The 21391-nt window shown below is 33.0% G+C and overlaps 1 protein-coding gene across 3 annotated transcripts in view; it reads left to right on the top strand.

The window, feature by feature from the left end:
- Positions 1–6652: 6652 nt before the first annotated feature.
- Positions 6653–21391, top strand: part of epn3a (epsin 3a) — a 38954-nt gene continuing 24215 nt past the window's right edge. For 2 of the 3 annotated variants that reach the window (XM_030140608.1, XM_030140606.1), the window contains exons 1-2: positions 6653–6986; positions 13919–14682. In XM_030140608.1, coding sequence (XP_029996468.1) covers positions 14085–14682 — 598 coding nt within the window. In that variant the 5' untranslated portion in view covers positions 6653–6986; positions 13919–14084. The remainder of the gene's footprint in view (positions 6987–13918; positions 14683–21391) is intronic. The other variant, XM_030140607.1, reaches the window with a different exon arrangement.

Below are 21391 nucleotides of genomic sequence, written 5' to 3'. Positions count from 1 at the left end.
GTATCATGTGACTAAAACAGACAGAAAAGAAAACATGGAATGTCTAAAAGCATGTGTTTTTTTTTGCTACTCGCTGCAGTTAGAGTTAAATAAACAGCCTGGACCAAAAAAAATAAATAAATAACTGCCTGGATTTAACTAAGCAAATAGTTCAGATCATTCCATGGGTAAGTACTGGAGTGGTTAATGTTTCAAGAGTAACAGGTTATTTAACTCTAACTGATGCTGTAAGTAGCTTTTCATGTCTTTAATATATATTAAAAAAATGGATGATGGACAAAATTGGATGGTCTGATTCTCCATCATCAGTAATCAAAAATTAATGCAACTATGGATGGAAAAAATATTATGAAACTTATTGTGACACTACAGTTGCGGAAAAAATTATTAAACCATCAAAAGTCATCAAAAACAATGGTTATGCAATCAAGTCCTAACTCCTGTGTGTATCATGTGACTAAAACAGACAGAAAAGAAAACATGGAATGCCTAAAAGTACTGTTTTTGTCAGTACGATACCATAGATATTGATGTAAGAACTGAAGTGATTTTGGTAATTATCAAGAAAACATGGAAAATGGATAGATATCAGCTCTGAAATTAAACTATTATGAGCTATTTTTGTTGTTGTCTTTATATTTGTTTAAACAAATGTACCTTTAGTTGTAGCAGGCATTAAAATGAACAAGAAACTGAAGAAAACAAGGGGTGGTCTAATAATTTTTTTCCGTGACTGTATCTTAGGGTTTCAATTGTATTTTACGGTCAATGTGCTTTGAAAAAAAAAAAAAATCAGCCTTAAATGTCGGCCATAAAAATCGGTCGTAGATATCGGTGATCAGCTTATAAAATTTTAAAAAATCAACATTGGTCTTAAAAAAACCTGTATCAGTCAACCTCTAAATTTTAAGAAGAATTTCAAGAATTAACGACAGAATGTGTTTTACTCAAACAGAGCTACCAAATCTACTTCAAAAACTGTCTGCACATGACAATACATTCACTTTACAGGGTCTATTTAGTGGAAGATTTATAAATCAATAAATCAAAAGTCATCAAAAACAACGGTTATGCAATCCAGTACTAACTCCTGTGTGTATCGTGTGACTAAAACAGACAGAAAAGAAAACATGGAATGACTAAAAGCACTGTTTTTGTCAGTACGATACCATAGATATTGATGTAAAAACTGAAGTGATTTTGGTTACTATCAAGAAAACATGGAAAATGGATAGATATCAGCTCTGAAATTAAACTACTATGAGCTATTTTTGTTGTTGTCATTATATTTGTCCAAACAAATGCATCTTTAGTTGTACCAAGCACTAAAATGAACAAGAAACTGAAGAAAACAAGGGGTGGTCTAATAATTTTTTCCGTGACTGTATCTGAGGGTTTCAGTTGTATTTTACGGTCAATGTGTTTAAAAAAAAAAAAAAAAAAAAATTAGCCTCAAATGTCGGCCATAAAAATCGGTCGTAGATATCGGTGATCAGCTTATAAAATTTTAAAAAATCAACATTGGTCTTAAAAAAACCTGTATCAGTCAACCTCTAAATTTTAAGAAGAATTTCAAGAATTAACGACAGAATGTGTTTTACTCAAACAGAGCTACCAAATCTACTTCAAAAACTGTCTGCACATGACAATACATTCACTTTACAGGGTCTATTTAGTGGAAGATTTATAAATCAATAAATCAAAAGTCATCAAAAACAACGGTTATGCAATCCAGTACTAACTCCTGTGTGTATCATGTGACTAAAACAGACAGAAAAGAAAACATGGAATGACTAAAAGCACTGTTTTTGTCAGTACGATACCATAGATATTGATGTAAAAACTGAAGTGATTTTGGTTATTATCAAGAAAACATGGAAAATGGATAGATATCAGCTCTGAAATTAAACTACTATGAGCTATTTTTGTTGTTGTCATTATATTTGTCCAAACAAATGCATCTTTAGTTGTACCAAGCATTAAAATGAACAAGAAATTGAAGAAAACAAGGGGTGGTCTAATAATTTTTTCCGTGACTGTATCTAACTGTTTCAGTTGTATTTTATGATCAATGTGTTTTTTTTTGTTTGTTTGTTTTTTTTTTTAAATCAGCCTTAAATATCAGGCACAAAATTCGGCTGTAGATATCAGCGATCAGCTGAAAAATTTTTAAAAATTGACATCAATCTTAGAAAAACCCAAATCAGTCGACCTTTAAATTTTACCACATGTGAGTCACTGATAAAGAAAAATCAAGTCAAAAATATTGGTTGGCTGAAGTTTCCCAGATATAGTCTTGGGTCAAAATGTGAAATTTGAGAATTAACGACAGAATGGGTTTTACTCAAACAGAGCTACCAGATCTACTTCAAAAACTGTCTGCACATGACAATACATTCACTTTACAGGGTCTATTTAGTGGAAGATTTATAAATCAATAAATCAAAAGTCATCAAAAACAACGGTTATGCAATCCAGTACTAACTCCTGTGTGTATCATGTGACTAAAACAGACCGAAAAGAAAACATGGAATGACTAAAAGCACTGTTTTTGTCAGTAAAATACCATAGATATTGATGTAAAAACTGAAGTGATTTTGGTTATTATCAAGAAAACATGGAAAATGGATAGATATCAGCTCTGAAATTAAACTACTATGAGCTATTTTTGTTGTTATCATTATATTTGTCCAAACAAATGTACCTTTAGTTGGACCAGGCATTAAAATGAACAAGAAACTGAAGAAAACAAGGGGTGGTCTAATAATTTTTTCCACGACTGTATAACATTTAGGAGCTAATTTCTAAAAAAAATGTAGACCAGTGTTACTTTAGAAGCACATTTGACTGAATCTGAGCCAAGTCTTTGTATAATGTATAAGATGGGACTTCAGACAACATCCCATTAGTGGTAATAAATAAGTAAATAGCAGGAGTGAAATGATGAAGCTGCTAAAAAGGCAATGTGCTTCTGTGTTCAGTCCCACTGGGATGACAAATTCACTCACTGTATGTGGAATAACCTTATTTGTCTATATCGCAGACCTTTTATGATATTTCTGTTGAACTCCCGCAGTTAAACTATAATAGCACTACTTTATCTCTTCCCAGAAACGACACTGTAAAAAAAAAAAAAAAACAAACGGTAAATGACAGGCAACTACGGCTGCAAAACGAAAACTGTAAAATTAAGGTAAAATATTCTAATTCAAATGGAGTGCAAACACATTAAATTTACAGAAAATTTCATTATGAGTTTTACAGAAAAATACCATTATTTTACAGATTTTTCCAAAATTATTACAATTAAACACCTTCAATAAAGTGACAATGCTCAAAGTTCTCTAAAAAAAATACCATTATTTTACATATTTTTCCTAAATTATTACAAACACCTTCAATAAAGTGACAATGCTCAAAGTTCTCTAAAAAAATACCCTTATTTTACAGATTTTTCCTAAATTATTACAAACACCTTCAATGAAGTGACAATGCTAAACGTTTAGCAGAAAAATATCATTATTTTACATATTTTTCCTAAATTATTACAAACACCTTCAATGAAGTGACAATGCTAAACGTTTTGCAGAAAAATATCATTATTTTATGGATTTTTCCTAAATTATTACGATCAAAGGCATTCAATAGAGGGACAATGCTAAAAGTTTTGCAGAAAAATACCATTATTTTATAGAATTTTTCCAAAATAATTACAATCAACCGCCTTCGGTAAAGGGACAATATAAAGAGTTCTCTAGAAAAATACCATTATTTTACAAATTTTTCTTTAATTATTATGATCAAACATCCTCAATAAAGTGACAATGCTAAAAGTTCTGCAGAAAAATACCATTATTTTACAGATTTTTCCTAAATTATTATGATCAAACCTCTTCAATAAAGTGACAATGCTAAGTTTTGCAGAAAAATACCATTATTTTACAGATATTTGCTAAATTATTACAATCAAATGCCTTTAATAAAGTGATGATGCTAAGAGTTTCCAGAAAAATACCATTATTTTACAGATTTTTCCTAAATTATTACAGTCACACACCTTTAATTAAGTGATAATTCTAACAGTTCTCTAGAAAAATACCCTTATTTTACAGATTTTTCCTAAATTATTACAATCAAACGCCCTCAATAAAGTGACAATGCTAAAAGTTTTATAGAAAAATACTGTTATTTTTCAGATTTTTCCTAAATTATTACAATCACACACCTTTAATTAAGTGACAATTCTAAGAGTTCTCTAGAAAAAATATCATTATTTTACAGATTTTCCCTAAATTACTGCAATCAAACTCCTTCAATAAAGTGACAATTGAGAGTTTTGCAGAAAAATACCATTATTTTAAAGATTTTTCCTAAATTATTATGATCACATACCTTTCAATAAAGTTACAATGCTAAACGTTTTGCAGAAAAATACGATTATTTTACAGAATTTTTCCTAAATTATTATGATCAAACACATTCAATAAAGTGACAATTCTAAGAGTTCTCTAGAAAAATACCGTTATTTTACAGATTTTTCCTGAATTATTACAATCACACACCTTTAATTAAGTGACAATTCTAAGAGTTCTCCAGAAAAATACCAAATAACACCGCAGCCCACAGGTGCAACAAGCTCAAAAAATTATCCATTATAAGAAAAACAAAAGAGAACAGATCAAAATTTATTCACTAGCCCAAAAAATTATCTACTCTAAGAAAAAAAGAGAACAGCCCAAAAAATTATCCACTATAAGAAAAACACAAAACAAAACATCATCCACCTTTTCAATTAGGGGGGGTACTATTTACCCAAAATGTCTCTTGCTTTAAAATTAAGTTCACCACAAAAAATAAAAGCATAGGCTGAAAAATTTTAAGGCCTTCAGCTAATGTGGCTAATGCTGAGGAAGTAACCCACCGGAAGTGGAGGTCACTGCGCTAAAAATACATTTATTTTAAAAATAATGGTTAATTTTTTTGGCTGTTCTCTTTTTTTTCTTATAGTGGATAAATTTGGGGCTGTTCTCTTTTTTTCTTATAGTGGATAATATTTTGGGCTGTTCTCTTTTTTTATTATAGTGGATATTTTTTGGGCTGTTCTCTTTTTTTTTTTTTTTTTTCTTACAGTGGATAATATTTTGGGCTGTTCTCTTTTTTTTCTTATAATGGATAATTTTTTGGGCTGTTCTCTTTTTTTTCTTATAATGGATCATTTTTTGGGGGCTGTTCTCTTTTTTTTCTTATACAAGATACTTTCTTGGGCTGTTCTCTTTTTTTTTTTTTTTTCTTACAGTGGATAATATTTTGGGCTGTTCTCTTTTTTTTCTTATAGTGGATAATTTTTTTGGGGCTGTTCTCTTTTTTTTCTTATACAAGATACTTTCTTGGGCTGTTCTCTTTTTTTTTCTTATAGTGAATAAATTTTTGGGCTGTTCTCTTTTTTTCTTATAGAGGATCATTTTTTGGACTGTTCTCTTTTTTTTCTTATAGTGGATAATTTTTTGGGCTGTTCTCTTTTTTTCTAATAGTGGATATTTTTGGGGCTGTTCTCTTTTTTTTCTTATAATGGATAATTTTTTGGGTTGTTCTCTTTTTTTTCTTAAGATGGATAATTTTTTGGGTTGTTCTCTTTTTTTCTTATAGTGGATAGTTTTTTGGGCTGTTCTCTTTTTTTTCTTATGGTGGATAATTTTTTGGGCTGTTCTTTTTTTCTTATAGTGGATATTTTTTGGGCTGTTCTCTTTTTTTTCTTATAGTGGATATCTTTTGGGTTGTTCTCTTTTTTTTCTTATAATGGATACATTTTTTGGGCTGTTCTCCTTTATTTCTTATAGCGGATAATTTTTTTGGCCTGTTGTCTTTGTTTTCTTATCGTGGATAATTTTTGGGCTGTTCTCTTTTTTTTCTTATAGTGGGTAATTTTTTGGGCTGTTGTCTTTGTTTTCTTATAGTGGATAATTTTTGGGTTGTTTTCTATTTTTTCTTATAGTGGGTAATTTTTTTGGGCTGCTCTCTTGTTTTTCTTATGATGGATAATTTTTTGGGCTGTTCTCTTTTTTTTCTTATAGTGGATATTTTTTGGGGGGTTGTTCTTTTTTTTCTTATAACGGATAATTTTTGGGCTGTTCTCTTTTTTTTCTTATAGTGGATATTTTTTGGGGTGTTGTTCTTTTTTTTCTTATAACGGATAATTTTTGGGCTGTTCTCTTTTTTTTCTTATAGTGTATATTTTTTTGGGCTGTTCTCTTTTTTTCTTATAGAGGATATTTTTTGGGTTGTTCTCTTTTTTTTCTTATAATGGATCATTTTTTTTGGGCTGTTCTCTATTTTTTTTTCTTATAGTGGATAATTTTTTGGGCTGTTCTCTTTTTTTCTTATAGTGGATATTCTTTGGGGCTGTTCTCTCTCTCTTTTTTTTTTCTTATAATGGATCTTTTTTTTTTTTTAGCTGTTGCACCTCTGTGCACAGTGTGGAATTCTTATTTTCTTGTGTGCTATTATCACCTGCTCCACTCAGATGCTTTTCCACTCGGGAGTGAAAGGGTTAAGTCTGACTCTGCATGCACTGAGCAGGCCTCCCTCCCTCCCTCCTCCCCTCCCTCCCTTCCTTTCTCTCTCCCTCCCTTTCACTGCTCTTCTCTCCGTTTCCATCCATTTTTACTGTGTGTTTTGAAGGGAGGGGGGGTGCACTGTGCTGGTCCATCTGCAAACCCTGGTCCCTGGCTTGGATTTGTGATATGCACACGCGCACAACTAAGTTTGACACCAAAACGCGTCCGCCGTTACGCACGGGCGTTTCGGATTCATTGTGACTTCATGCGGATGCTTACCTCTGGGTTTTTTTTCCCACACTAGTTCGCTGTTCGAATCCGAAAGCTGCGGGATATGTCGAAAGGCGGAGGCGTTCCTATTCCTTCTTCTTCTTCTTTTTCTACCCAAAGCCTCCCCAAGTTGGGACCCTGCTGACGCGCAATGACATGAAGGTAAGACGGAAAGTGGAAACGATGGATCGGATCATTACAGTATAGATTTTTTTTTTTACATTTATTTATTTTATCTCACTGTTATGTCGAGGTTTGAACTTTTAAAAGCTGAGTCACGGTCACATACTTCACCCACCCCGATGATCATCCCATTTGACGCAACGTGCATGATAATGGAGCGTTCGTCCTAGTTTGGGACAAGAGGAGGAAATAAGTCAAATCGACTGGTTTCGACTCAGTGATTTTGCTTTTTTTTTTTTTTTTTTTAACAGCTGTAATTACACATTTAGGCCTGATCTGGATACGGGATGTTTTGATTTTTGTGGGTAGAGTTTTGGAAATAAGTGATCACACATTTTATATATGAGTGGATTTCTGGAAAACAAGGTGTTGTAGCAGATCAAGCCAAGGTCAGAAGATAAAGTGGATGAGTAAGCTGTTTGTTTTTTTTTGTTTGTTTTTTTTTAAAGGAAATTACAAGTGAAGGTGTGTATGATGGAGGTGTGGTAAGAGTGTGTGCTTACCTCATCTCTGTATAATTCATAATTTAGTATGACAAATGGAAAAGTAAACATATCACTGAAATGACTGAAGGTGCAACAATAATAGGAGCATTTCATTTGGATTAAAATGTGGCCAAAGGGTGAATATTAGGGCTGTGTATTGGCCAGAATCTGGTGATACGATACAAATCACAATACTACGATCACGATACGATATATCACGATACACTGTAAAAAAAAAATGACTGTGGAATTAACACCAAAAAGTTGTAAAACTGCAACATAAAAACCCTGTAAGTGACAATACAATGCAAAGTTGTTTATTTGAAAAGATTTTAGTGTTAACAATTAAATCAAATATAGCTGTAGTTCCCACAGGAAGAGTATGTGAACAAAACCATCTTTTTTTTTTTTTTTTAATAAAAAAAAAAATTACAAAAAAAAGTAAACATTTAACAATGTAACATGTTAACTTTGTAAATTAATGGGTTGGTAGAGCGGCTTGTCCAGTAACGAAAGGGTTGGTGGTTGGAATCCTGGCTCAGACTGTCCATATGTCAGTGTCCATGGAAGACACTGCACCCTAAATTGACCTGGTGACTATGGATACCCTAAAGGTGTATAAAATGCACTGAACTAGAAGCACTCGGAGAGCGCAGACCTCCGCCAAGGCTGATCAGTGCCCCCCCCCCCCCCCCCCCCCCCCCCCCCCCCCCCGTGGGCCCCCCCACCCCCGATCACCACCAAAATTTAATCATTTCTTCCTTATCCCATTTCCAACAAACCCTGAAAATTTCATCCAAATCTGTCCATAACTTTTTGAGTTATGTTGCACACTAACGGACAGACAAACAGACAGACAAACAAACAAACAAACCCTGGCAAAAACATAACCTCCTTGGCGGAGGTAATAAGTGCAGTCCATTTACCAGTTAAATCTACATGTTTAAAATGTTAAATCTACATGTTACTCCGTAAATATGTTTACAGTTGAATGTGTTTTTACAGTATTGTTCTGGAAACCACAGCTGCCAGTTTTTTTTCCGTAAAAACAACAGGATTTTTCTTTTACAGTGTAAACATGTCACTGATATGACTGTAGGTGCAACAATAATAGGAGCATTTAATTTGGATTAAAATGTGGCCAAAGGGTGAATATTAGGTGTGCGTATTGGCCAGAATCTGGTGATATGATACAAATCACAATACTAGGATCACAATACGATATATCACGATACACTGTAAAAAAAAAATGACTGTGGAATTAACACCAAAAAGTTGTAAAAGTGCAACATAAAAAACCTGTAAGTGACAATACAATGCAAGGTTGTTTATTTGAAAAGATTTTAGTGTTAACAATTAAATCAAATATAGCTGTAGTTCCCACAGGAAGAGTATGTGAACAAAACCAGATTTGTATGTAGAAATGATGGATTTCTATCTGTATCTGTATAAATTGCAAGACCATAATGCTGAAATAACAGCATGTTTTCTTTTTTTTTTTTTTTTTTTAAATAAAAAAACTTATTAAAAAAATAGTAAACATTTAACAATGTAACATGTTAACCTTGTAAATTAATGGGTTGGTAGAGTTGGTAGAACGGCTCGTCCAATAACCAAAGGGTTGGTGGTTTGAATCCTGGCTCAGACTGTCCATATGTCAAAGTGTCCATGGAAGACACTGAACCCTAAATTGACCTTATGGCTGTGGAAAGTGCTTTGGACACCATAAAGATGATAAAATGCGCTCAGTAAGTGCAGTCCATTTACCATTCAAATACAGTGTTAAATCTACATGTTTAAAATGTTAAATCTACATGTTACTCCGTAAATATGTTTACAGTTGGATGTGTTTTTTACAGTATTGTTCTGGAAACCACAGCTGCCAGTTTTTTTTCTGTAAAAACAACAGGATTTTTTTTACAGTGTAACCATATCACTGGTATGACTGTAGGTGCAACAATAATAGGATGCATTTGAATAAATACCTAAAAATATCGATATAGTATTTAATATCGATACAGTATTGTGACATGAAATATCGCAATATATTGCAGAACCGATATTTTCTTACACCCCTAGGGAATATTAGTGCTGCACTTTGATATTCCAGTTAACCCTTTATAGTTCAGTCACAGAAATACTCTAATATTTAAAATGTCAACCTTAGTGTGCTATTGGAGGACCTAAAAATATTTTATTATTTTTCTGAAACTTAAAAAAAAAAAAAAAAAAAAAAAAAGTATGTATATATATATATATATATATATATATATATAAATTTTTAAGTTTCAGAAAAATAACCCACCATAAGTTCTACTCTCCTTTTTACATCTTCATTTCCTTACATAGTAATTATTATTTTATCTGTTTATTTCTTTGTATTTTATGGCTTGTCTGTTTTATCTTGTTGTACAGTGTCCTTGGGTGTCTTGAAAGGTGCTTATAAATAAGATATATCATTATTATTATTATTATTATTATTATTATTATTATTAAAGAAACAAAATAAAACAAAACAAAGCAAATTAAGACAAAAACAAAATAATTTTTAAATGAACAGAATCTATCTCCAAGTATGTCCAAAGTCTGAATTTTGCATGGTCGAAAAGGAGTAGGAAGAAGTGTAAACTTATCAAAAATATAAGAAAAACACATGTGGAAATTAGCACTGTTGCTACAATCTGGCGTATTTACAGCTGCAGTTGCTGTAGATGTTCATTAATATGTACTGTCCCTAATAAATAAATAAATAAGGTGAGAAGAACATCACTTTTAGAACATTAGACCAACATAAGACACCTGTCCACATCCACATGATCCCTTCGAACATCATTCCTTACATTAGTACCACTACTTCATGGTACCTAACAAAGCAGGTACACTCACTGTTCATGCAGAGGTGGACCTTAAAGACCCTGTAGACCACATTGGACCTGATATTGTTCCCTCACTGTAACTGTTGCATTCACTGTCTTGTAATGTGTGCGGAAATTACCAAAATTGCCCGATAAAGGGTTAAAGCACCATCTGTACTCATTAGCTGTGTTAGAACCTGTTTATTCCCTTTAACATTCCCTTTTTTTTCGCCTTACAGGAAGTTACATGCAGGGTTTGTTTTAACCGAGCCTCTATTTGTTGCTCATAAAGTCTCCCGCTGAGTAATCCCAGCAACCTGCCCGTGTTAACAGGAGATAAAGGGGATGACTAGTATCTCCTGCTCCTCTGCTTGAGATTTAACCTGTGGACAACTGAGCCGCAAATCTCCTACTACCACTTAAAAATCTATTTACAGCTCTGTTACGGCATTGGACGCTGTCTCAGATGTTACAGGCCAACAGAGTGTGGTCACTTTTTATTCATAGCACGCCCAGAGTTGGAAAACCACAATTTGTAAAGCATTAAATGTTATAGTGACTCAAGAGTAAACACAACTTTTGATTATTAGGTGAAAGGTTTTATCTGCAAACTGAGGTGTGAGTTAACTAGAACAGACAGATACAAAGGTTTGTAAGTTATCGCTGCATGAATCAGTCCAATGTCCAGATCTGTGTGGTTGATAGTAGTTAAAAAATAAGAGGTTGTTAGTCATCAGATGCACTGTGGTGATATAATCAGGTCAGAAAAACAGGCATGGTAAGAAAACACCTCCCATTTCTGACAGTGCTCCACTATATAAGCGGGTTTTCTCACTGGGTTATGTCGTCCTCGCATTCGAGCGTAGTCCGGAAGTAATATTCGCATTTCAGGGAAAGAAATGAGTTACTGTTAAATACATTTGGAAAAGGCGATGTTGACAAAACAGTCACCGGTTACTGTGCTTCATGCACTCACACACAGACCTCTTGAAGTTGTTCCAAGGAAAACTGATCTCACGTGTTGTGTTTCACTCTTCGCTCGGAGGTGCCGGTTTGTTCCTTCCTGGTTTCAAACAATATAGAAGAAAATGTGTGTGAAAGTTAGTTACAATAAAGTCGATAATGTGTTTTGTGTTTGGGGAAGAACAACATCATCTGGGAGTATTTAACCCTCAATGACTCACTGGTACCTTTATAGCAGTTCTCAAATGAATTTTTCTCCTTATTTAACTTTTCTTAAGTGCTTTATCACCATTTATCGCACTATTTTTCATCTGGATTTAGCATTTTTTACTGTAAATCATTCATTTTCCTATCTTTAATTTTTATATTTGATTTAGATGTTCCTAAAAACCCAGAGTTAATGCACAGGTTATTATATCAAAACAGAGAAAACTGAAGAAAAAGTGATATTTTCCCATATTTAATTCACTGATCGTGTAGATGTTCATAAAACCTCAGATTAAAGTTGAGGATTATTATATCAGAAACAGAGAAAACTGAAGAAAAAGTGACTTTTTCAGCCAAAATATCATTAACTGAACATAAACCAAGCATCTTCATCCACTGTCATTGATCCAACTCCATGGGTTTTACTGATCAATCAGTGTTGTAGAAGATGACGGTGTTTCTACGGTAACTACAGAGCCTCTGAACGTCCAAATGGGTCATATCTGATGACCACGAAAAGATGACAAACTGTATTTTACACCAATTATTAACATGTATTGATAGGATTAATGGATCAACAGGTATTAAACATTTTATATCAGTAAATGGTGGCTGTTTGGGACTTTATGGGGTAAATAGGCAATGGTGACCCAAAGCATCAACTGATTAAAAATGTTAAATAATGCTTGAAAAACTAATCCTATCAGTATATTGACTTAATTTAGGGAGGCTCCATAGTAAACGTGGAAACACCATCATCTTCTGCATCATTGATTCACCAACAAAATCCAAGTCATATGACAAATGATAGTGGCTGTAGACACTTGGTTTTACATCCATTTAATGATAAATTTGGCTGAAAAAGTCACTTTTCCTTTAGTTTTCTTGGTTTTTGATTTAATAACCTTTGAATTTAATCTGAGCTTTAATGAAAATCTACACGATCACTAAATGAAATACAGGAAAATAGCTGATTTTCACTGAAAAATTTTAAATGTAGAGGATAATATTATAATAACCTCCTGAGACCCATTAAGTCAACATTTTCGCCATTTTACATTAATTAATTGCCTTAATTGGAAACAGCAGGATGCAACAGTTTTTTCAGGTACATTTTTTATTTATTTATTTTATAATATAATGTCCTTTTCAGTCGACATTTAAAAAATATATATATATTTTAACCCTCTGGTATCCCGTCCAGCAAGGCCCTTACTAAGCACCAAGTGTGCACTTGTGGAATAATGTCAAAAAAATTGTCATACAGTTTGTTTTTAATTCTTTTACACTTTTTTCTACTTCATCAACTTGAGCTGTAAATAAAAATACCAAATACTCAATAATTGTCACATTTTTTAACCCTTTAAATGCTGTGTTTGTAATGTAAACAAACCATTTTTTGGATGCAAAAAACACAAAAAATAATTTTTTTTCAATATACTACATAAAAAGTGGATCGCATATTATTTGATTTTTTCATCCTGGCATATGTCAATGATTAACTCCAACACTGGTTAATTTGCATGATTATTTTTGATGCAAGGTCAAATGTTCAAAAATACTAGCATCTGTCACCAAATGTGCCATAATGGCACACCTATAAATCAAACTATTAAATATTATATATTGATTTATTTTTCTGCTCTAATTTGATTTTGAATGAATGAATGTTTATTTCAGTTAAATACAAGATACAAAACACACACATATAAAAAAGACAACAAAACAAAACACCTACATATTAAAAAAGAAACAAACAAGCATAAAATTAACACATTTTGTAACTGAAAAAGGAAGAAGCTGAAGCCGGAGGCTTATTTCTGCTTCTCCTATTTACATCCTTAGTCCATGTCCACACCTTAAGTTGCAGCAGATAAATACTTAAACTTAAATTATACTACATTCAGTGTAATAAGTTATTTTGTAAACATATTACTCTCATAGCCCTTCATAATTTGACCAATTAAATTCTTTTTGAAACTCAACAGTGAGCTACACAATTTCACTTCATCCTTCAATTCGTTCCATAGCTTGACACCAATAACTGAAACACTGTGATATTTAACGTTTGTTCTTACTTTACACTTTTCAAACACAAACATCCCTCTTAAATTATAATGTCCTTCTCTTAACTTAAAGATTTTCTGAATACAAAAAGGAAGGTTTTTACTTTTAACGTGAAACATAAATTCCATTGTTTTTAAATATACAATGTCAAGAAATTTTAGCAAACCAGATTCTACAAAAAGTGGATTACTTGATTGGAGATAACCAGCTTTGTTTATGACTCTAATAGCTTTTTTTTGGAGGAAATTAATTGAAGAGTTGCCACAAAAATAGTTTTAGGTCTTTAAAGGTTGATTTTTCTGTCAGTCTCATTTGTGTTTTTTCTTGTAAACAGAAATATCATTTTATGCCACTCAAGTTGTCAAGAGGAGGACGTCTTCGTTGCATTTTTCCACTGAACTGATCTCCACAGAGCCACGCTGCCGAGGGAATCGCAGTAGGCGGGCCTGCTGTTGAACTTTTTTGTTTTATTTTTGCTACCTGTCAAACACCGCGGCATCATGCAGACCTCTTCGCTTCGGCGGCAGATGAAAAATGTGGTCAACAACTACACGGAGGCTGAGATCAAGGTCCGAGAGGCCACCTCCAACGACCCCTGGGGCCCTCCCAGTTCGCTCATGTCTGAAATCGCGGATCTGACTTACAACGTCGTGGCTTTCACCGAAGTTATGGGAATGATCTGGAAACGGCTTAACGACCACGGGAAGAACTGGCGTCACGTTTATAAGGCTCTGACTCTGCTGGACTACCTGGTCAAAACAGGCTCTGAGCACGTGGCCAAGGAATGTCGGGAGAAGATATACTCCATCCAGACGCTGAGAGACTTCCAGTACATAGACCGGGACGGACGGGACCAGGGTATCAACGTCCGTGAGAAGGCCAAGCATCTAGTGGCTCTGTTAAGGGACGAGGAGAAGCTGAAGAAGGAGAGGAGCCAGGCACAAAAGACCAAGACGCGCATGGTTGGGATCAACAGCGGCTTAGGCTCCGGATCCATGCCTCCGCCGTATCCAGGGCGACGCACCAGCCACCCGACTTCTGCAGGGATGTACGGAGATGAGTTGGGCAGGTGCAGAGGATCGCCGTCATCCCTTCACTGTGAGTAGTAAGAAAAAGCAAAAATCGCAAGAATGTACGGCACAGGTGTCAAACATGCGGCCCGGGGGCCAAAACCGGCCCACCAAAGGGTCCAATCTGGCCCTTAGGATGAATTTGCGAAATACAAAAATTACACTGAAGATATTAATAACACTGGGTTACAAAAAAATGTTTTTTGCAAGTTGTCTAGGTTTTTTCAACTGAATTAGGACCATTTTGCACCGCTAAATCCAAAAATGACATCTGTTTTTCTCAATCAGGTCAGGTTTTTTTTTGCTAATTTGATTTTGAAAAATTTGATCTTCTCACAAAATTGATTATATTTTTGTGACTTTATCAGTTGATTTTTTTATATAGTTCTCACCCAAAATAGGTTTTAAGAGAAAAAAAAATCATTTCACCATTGTACCTGTTAGGCACAATGGTGTATTCACCGCAGATGTAGCAGAATACGTCAGGCTTATTTTTGCAAGATCTTCTAGTCGAAGCCATTTCATTCACCTGTAATATTAAAAAAAACATTAATCATAAATTGGCAAAAGTAAAATCTTCAGAACTCGTTTATTGCAAGAAATATGAAAGAATTTTGTATCATAGGATGTGAAAATGCCCATAAATGTAAGCAAAAATGTTAAAAAGCCAATATGTAGCATAGTTCAGAAAGTTGACCTGATTGAGCAAAATTAATGTGATTTTTGGATTCAGCACACCAAAATTATCCTAAATCAGCTCAAAAAACTTAAACAATAAATTTGTTGTTGACCAGTGTAATCAAGGATGTTGAAATCTTTTTAGGTCAATTCGATCTAAAGTGGATCAGACTAGTAAAATACTATCACAACAACCTATAAATAATGAAAACTGCAAATTTTCCTCTTTGTTTTAATGTAAAAAAAAAAAAAAAAGTAAAATAAGAAAAAAAAGTTACATTTACAGACTATCCTTTCACAAAAAATATAAATAACCTGAACAAATATGAACAATCTGAAATGTCTTAAGAGAAGTATTTGGAATTCTAACAATATTCTGCCTGTTCCTAAATCTTTAAGTTGATGGCGTTTCCACGGTAACTATGGAGCCTCTGAACGTCCAAATGGGTCATATCTGATGACCATGAAAAGATGACAAACTGTATTGTACACCAGAATTTACATGTATTGATAGAATTAGTGGATCAGCAGGTATTAAACATTTTATATCAGTAGATGGTTGATGTTTGGGTCTTTATGGGTTAAATAGCCAATGGTGACCCAAAGCATCAATTTATTAAAAATGTTAAAGAACGCTTGAAAAACTAATCCTATCAATATATTGACTTAATTTATTTGTGAAATACAAAAATTACACTGAAGATAGGATGTTGGAATCATTTTAGGTCAATTCAATCCAAAGTGGATCAGACTAGTAAAATACTATCACAACAACCTATAAATAATGAAAACTGCAAATTTTCCTCTTTGTTTTAGTGTAAAAAAAAAAAGTAAAATAAGAAAAAAAAGTTACATTTACAGACTATCCTTTTACAAAAAATATAAATAACCTGAACAAATATGAACAATCTGAAATGTCTTAAGAGAAGTATTTGGAATTCTAACAATGTTCTGCCTGTTCCTAAATCTTTAAGTTGATGGCGTTTCCACGGTAACTATTGAGCCTCTGAACATCCAAATGGGTCATATCTGATGACCATGAAAAGATGACAAACTGTATTTTACACCAGAATTTACATGTATTGATAGAATTAGTGGATCAGCAGGTATTAAACATTTTATATCAGTAGATGGTTGATGTTTGGGTCTTTATGGGTTAAATAGCCAATGGTGACCCAAAGCATCAATTTATTAAAAATGTTAAAGAACGCTTGAAAAACTAATCCTATCAATATATTGACTTAATTTATTTGTGAAATACAAAAATTACACTGAAGATATTAAAAATCAAGGATGTTAAAATAATTTTAGGTCAGTTTGATGTAAAGTGGATCAGACTAGTAAAATACTATCACAATAACCTATAAAAAATGAAAACTGCAAATTTTCCCCTTTATTTTCATGTAAAAAAAAAAAAAAAGTAAAATAAGAAAAAAAAGTTTACGTTTACAGACTATCCTTTTACAAAAAATATAAATAACCTCAACAAATATGAACAATCTGAAATGTCTTAATTGAAGTATTTGGAATTCTAACAATATTCTGCCTGTTACTAAATCTTTAAATTGTGATGCACATGTATAAATGATCAACTTCAGCGTAATTTTGTTAATATTGCACTTTTTTTCTTAAGAATTTTCAGGTTCATATTTGTTCATGTTATGTTAATAATGTAGGTGTAAACATTTTCATAATGGAATTTTACTTTTTTTACTCAAAAACATAGAGAAAACTTTGGAGTTGACATTATTTATCAGTTCTTATCCTATTATTTATATCATTTTTGGCCAACTTTAGATCATATTAGGCTGAAATGAGTTTGACACCCCTGATGTACGGTATGTGATGTACAGAAATCCACTGTGATGTAACCTCCTCCGTCAACATGTGGCCTGTCATTGCTCAGGAACGCACATATGACAGGTCACAAGTTTACTACAGAAAGAGATCAGGAGATAAATGACGTGAGATAAAGTCAAGTCATGATTGTAAGAACGATCCAACTGACAAATGAAGATTTCAGTAGTTTTTTATTCTCAGGTTTATGTTTATGCAGTCATCCTCCATAATACAGAAAATATAAACAATGAGGCTAATTTTAACCCATTGCTACTTTTGTGTCAGTTCAAAATCCTGTTTTTCCTTTATATTTAAGTGATTTATTATCATTTATCATAAAATTATCCTCTGTGTTTTGTGTTTTTTGAGTGAAAATCAGGTATTTTCCTATATTTACTTCACGGATCATGTAGATCAGGCGTGTCAAACTCATTTTAGTTCAGAGGCCATATTCGGCTGAATTTGATCTGAAGTGGGCCGAACCAGAAAAATAATAACGTAATAACCTACAAATAATGACATCTCCAAATTTTTGTCTTTGTTTTAGTGTAAAAAAAATCCATTAAATTATGAAAATACTTACTTTTATAAACTATCAAAAAAAAAACCAAAACCCTGAAACGACTGAAATTTAAATTAAAAAACGTAAGAAAATTTATTGTAGTTTTAACAATAGTATTACTCAACTTATCATTTCTCCATGTGCATTATGGGTCAGATCTACAAAGACACTAAACACTGAGGAACAGGCAGAAAAATTGTTAAAATCGTGCTTAATTTTCTTTAGACATTTCAGGTTGTTCATATTTGTTCAGGCTATTCACATTTTAGTGTTACAGGATACTTTGTAAATGTAAATATTTTCATAATTTAATGTAATTTTTTGGACTAAAACAAAGAAAGAAAAATTAAGATGTTAATTCTAGATTTTCTTGGCTTAATTCAAGACTTTTTTTTTTACTTAATTAAAGATTTTATTTGTCTTACTTCAAGATTTTTTGCTAAATTTGAGATTTTTTTTTTGGCATACTTGAAGATTTTTTTTTACTTAATTGAAGAGTTTTTCCTTAATTCAAGCTTTTTTTTTTTTTTTTTTGCTTAATTCAATTCAAGACTGTGGAATTTTTGCACTTAGCAAAAACATCCCAGGGGCCGAACTGGAACTGGATGTTTGACACCCCTGATGTAGATGTTCATTAAAGCTCAGATTAACATTGAGGGTTATTATATCAGAAACAGATTAAACTAAAGAAAAAGTTACTTTTTCAGCAAATATATCTTTAACTGAACATAAAACAAGCATCTCCATCTTATGTCATTAACCCAACTCCATGGGTTGTACTGGTGAATCAATGTAGTAGAAGATGACGGTGTTTCCATAGTAACTACGAAGCCTCTGAATGTCCAAATGGGTCATTTCTGATGACCATGAAAAGATGACAAACTGTTTTTTACACCAATTATTTACATGTATTGACAGGATTAGTGGATCAGAGGTTATTAAACAGTTTAGATCAGTCGCTGGTTTTGGTCAACAGTGGTGGTTTGGGTCTTGGGTTAAACTGGGTTAAATAGCCAATGGTGACCCAAAGCATCAACTGATTAAAAATGTTAAATAATGCTTGAAAGACTAATCCTAGCAATATAGTGAAATAATTCAGGGAGGCTCTGTAGTGAATGTGGAAACACCGTCATCTTCCACATCATTGATTCACCAATAGAATCCATGTCATATGATAAATGATAGTGGCTGTAGACACTTGCTTTTACATCCCTTTAATGATAAATTTGGCTGAAAAAGTCACTTTTCCTTTAGTTTTCTCAGTTTTGATTTTATAACCTTTGAATTTAATCTGAGCTTTAATGAAAATCTACATGATCACTAAACTAAATACAGGAAAATAGCTGATTTTCACTGAAAAATTGCTAAATGCAGAGGATAATATTATAAATCAACTGAATGGGAATTATTTTGAGACTGAATAGGTTTAGGTAGAAGCTAAATGCTTATATACCTACCTCACCTACATTCAAATCAAAATCAGTTTTAGGAAACAAATCAAAAAAGCAAAAATCACTCCTGCTCGTATCCCTCGAAAATATCCCCAATAACCCCAATAACAGAAATGCTGACATATTCTAATGTAGCATTTCAGTTTCTGTATATCAGTTTAGTTTTAGGAGTGTATAACCAGTTTTATCTACATTTAGTGTAGAGATTATTTGAATCCCACTGCAGTTTAAAGGTTTAGATTTAGGGTGATCTAATGGCAGAAATATTGATATCTGGTGATATTTCGGATTAGTGACGCTGAGCAGCAAGCAGCACCATGTGAAACATAAGAAAATGAAACATGAGAAGCATGACAAGTATATTAAAAGTGGTTTTTGGTTATTTTAAGTTGGTATGTTTGAGTTGAAAAATACACATCGAAAAATGAGTTACAGTATATCCCACAATAACCACAATCTGATTTTTTCAGCAAATTGCATGGCTGAGCAACTGACTTGTTTTAGTTTTTCTTTTTTTTTTCTTTTTTGATCTTTTTTTAAAAATTTATTTTCATTGTGCATCTCCAGAAATACAATACAAAAAAAAAAGAAATTCACATTTTATGATATAAGATTTTGTGACACACAAAGTATAACCCCCCTCCCCCAGAACCAACGGCGACACCCATACCAACCCAACCTGGATCTCAAAATTCGAAAACTGCTAATAAAAACAAATACACGTATATAGATGAAAGAGAATATAATTTACAGATATAAACAGACAGTGATCAGGATAGTCATAGACAATTCTGTTGCACTCTTTCTTTAACCATAACATAGTTTTAGTTTATCTTTTGTATATTTTTAGTCTCAGATATTATGAGAAAAACTGATTTATTGAAACCAAAAAAGATAAGATGAAATAATCCATAACATTTAATGTGGAGCTAATTTTACTTATTTTGTGTTTTTTTTAACCACCAGAACCTCTGTTAAGTAAAATAACCCTACAGCACAGGTGTCAAACATGCGGCCTGGGGGCCAAATCCGGCCTGCCAAAGGGTCCAATCTGGCCTGCGGGAATAATTTGTCAAAAACTGCAAAAATTACACTGAAGATATTAACAATCAATGGTGTCAAAATCCTTTTGATTCAGGTTCCACATACAGTCCGATTAGATTTCAAGTGGGTCAGACCAGTAAAATATTATCATAATAACCTATAAATAATGACAACCCCAAATTTTCTCCTTGTTTTTTGGTGTAAAAAAGTAAAATTACATGACAATGTTTACATTACCAAACTATAAATTTACAAAAAGTGTGAATAACCTGAACAAATATGAACAATGGAAATGCGTTAAGAAAAGTAAGTGTAATTTTATCAATATTCTGCCTGTTACTAAATGTTTTGTGCGATTGTAACGCACATGTGTAAATGATAAATTGATAAACCGAGGCATAATATTGTTAAAAATGGAATTGTTTTTCTTAAGACAATTCAAGTTGTTCATGTTATTCAGATTTGTAAGGAAGCTTTGTAGATGTAAACCTGATCATAATAGAATTTTACTTTTTTTACTGTTATTATTTTACTGGTTTTGCCCACTGGAGATCAAATCGGGCTGAATGTGGCCCCCTGAACTAAAATGAGTTTGACACCCCTGCCCTTCAGTTTCCATTTGTGACAGAGATACAGGTGTTTTTCCAGTTAAATATTTCTACTTCCTGCCCTGTTTCTGCATTACAAAGTATAATCCCCTCCTTAGTTTACCACGGAGTAAAACTAAATTCCCACTCTAACATTCTAGGTAATGAGAAAAATTATCCTTTGCTGCTTTCATAGATAGTGTTTCAGTTTTGCTCTGCTCTGATAGTAGGACATCTGCATTCCTTTCATTCTCCTGTTTATGGTCATGTCAGCTAAACTGGATTTACAAAAGAGTGGAGGCCCTGTTTGTGCTTGTCTCAAACTAATGTGAAACCACAACTGGATGCTGTGTTTGGACGTTAACAGTCTTAGATTATATAGTTGAAGCGTGTTGGGGTTAAAGCATCTTTATATCAAACAGTAAACAAAGTCAAAAGCATACATGTCAGTTTGTCAATGTGCCACATGTACCGTAATGTTTAACAGATGTGTGGTCTGTGTGGCCTATGGTGTTTACTCCCAGGCGTTAGTCAGTAGCAGAGCTGTGGCAATAAAGACACCAGACTATTTGTTGA

Source organism: Sphaeramia orbicularis, chromosome 8, assembly GCF_902148855.1.
Source record: "Sphaeramia orbicularis chromosome 8, fSphaOr1.1, whole genome shotgun sequence".
In the NCBI taxonomy this organism is placed as follows: Eukaryota; Metazoa; Chordata; class Actinopteri; order Kurtiformes; family Apogonidae; genus Sphaeramia; species Sphaeramia orbicularis.
Note: the sequence above shows the minus strand (reverse complement) of the source record. Positions and strands in the feature narration are given on the sequence as shown.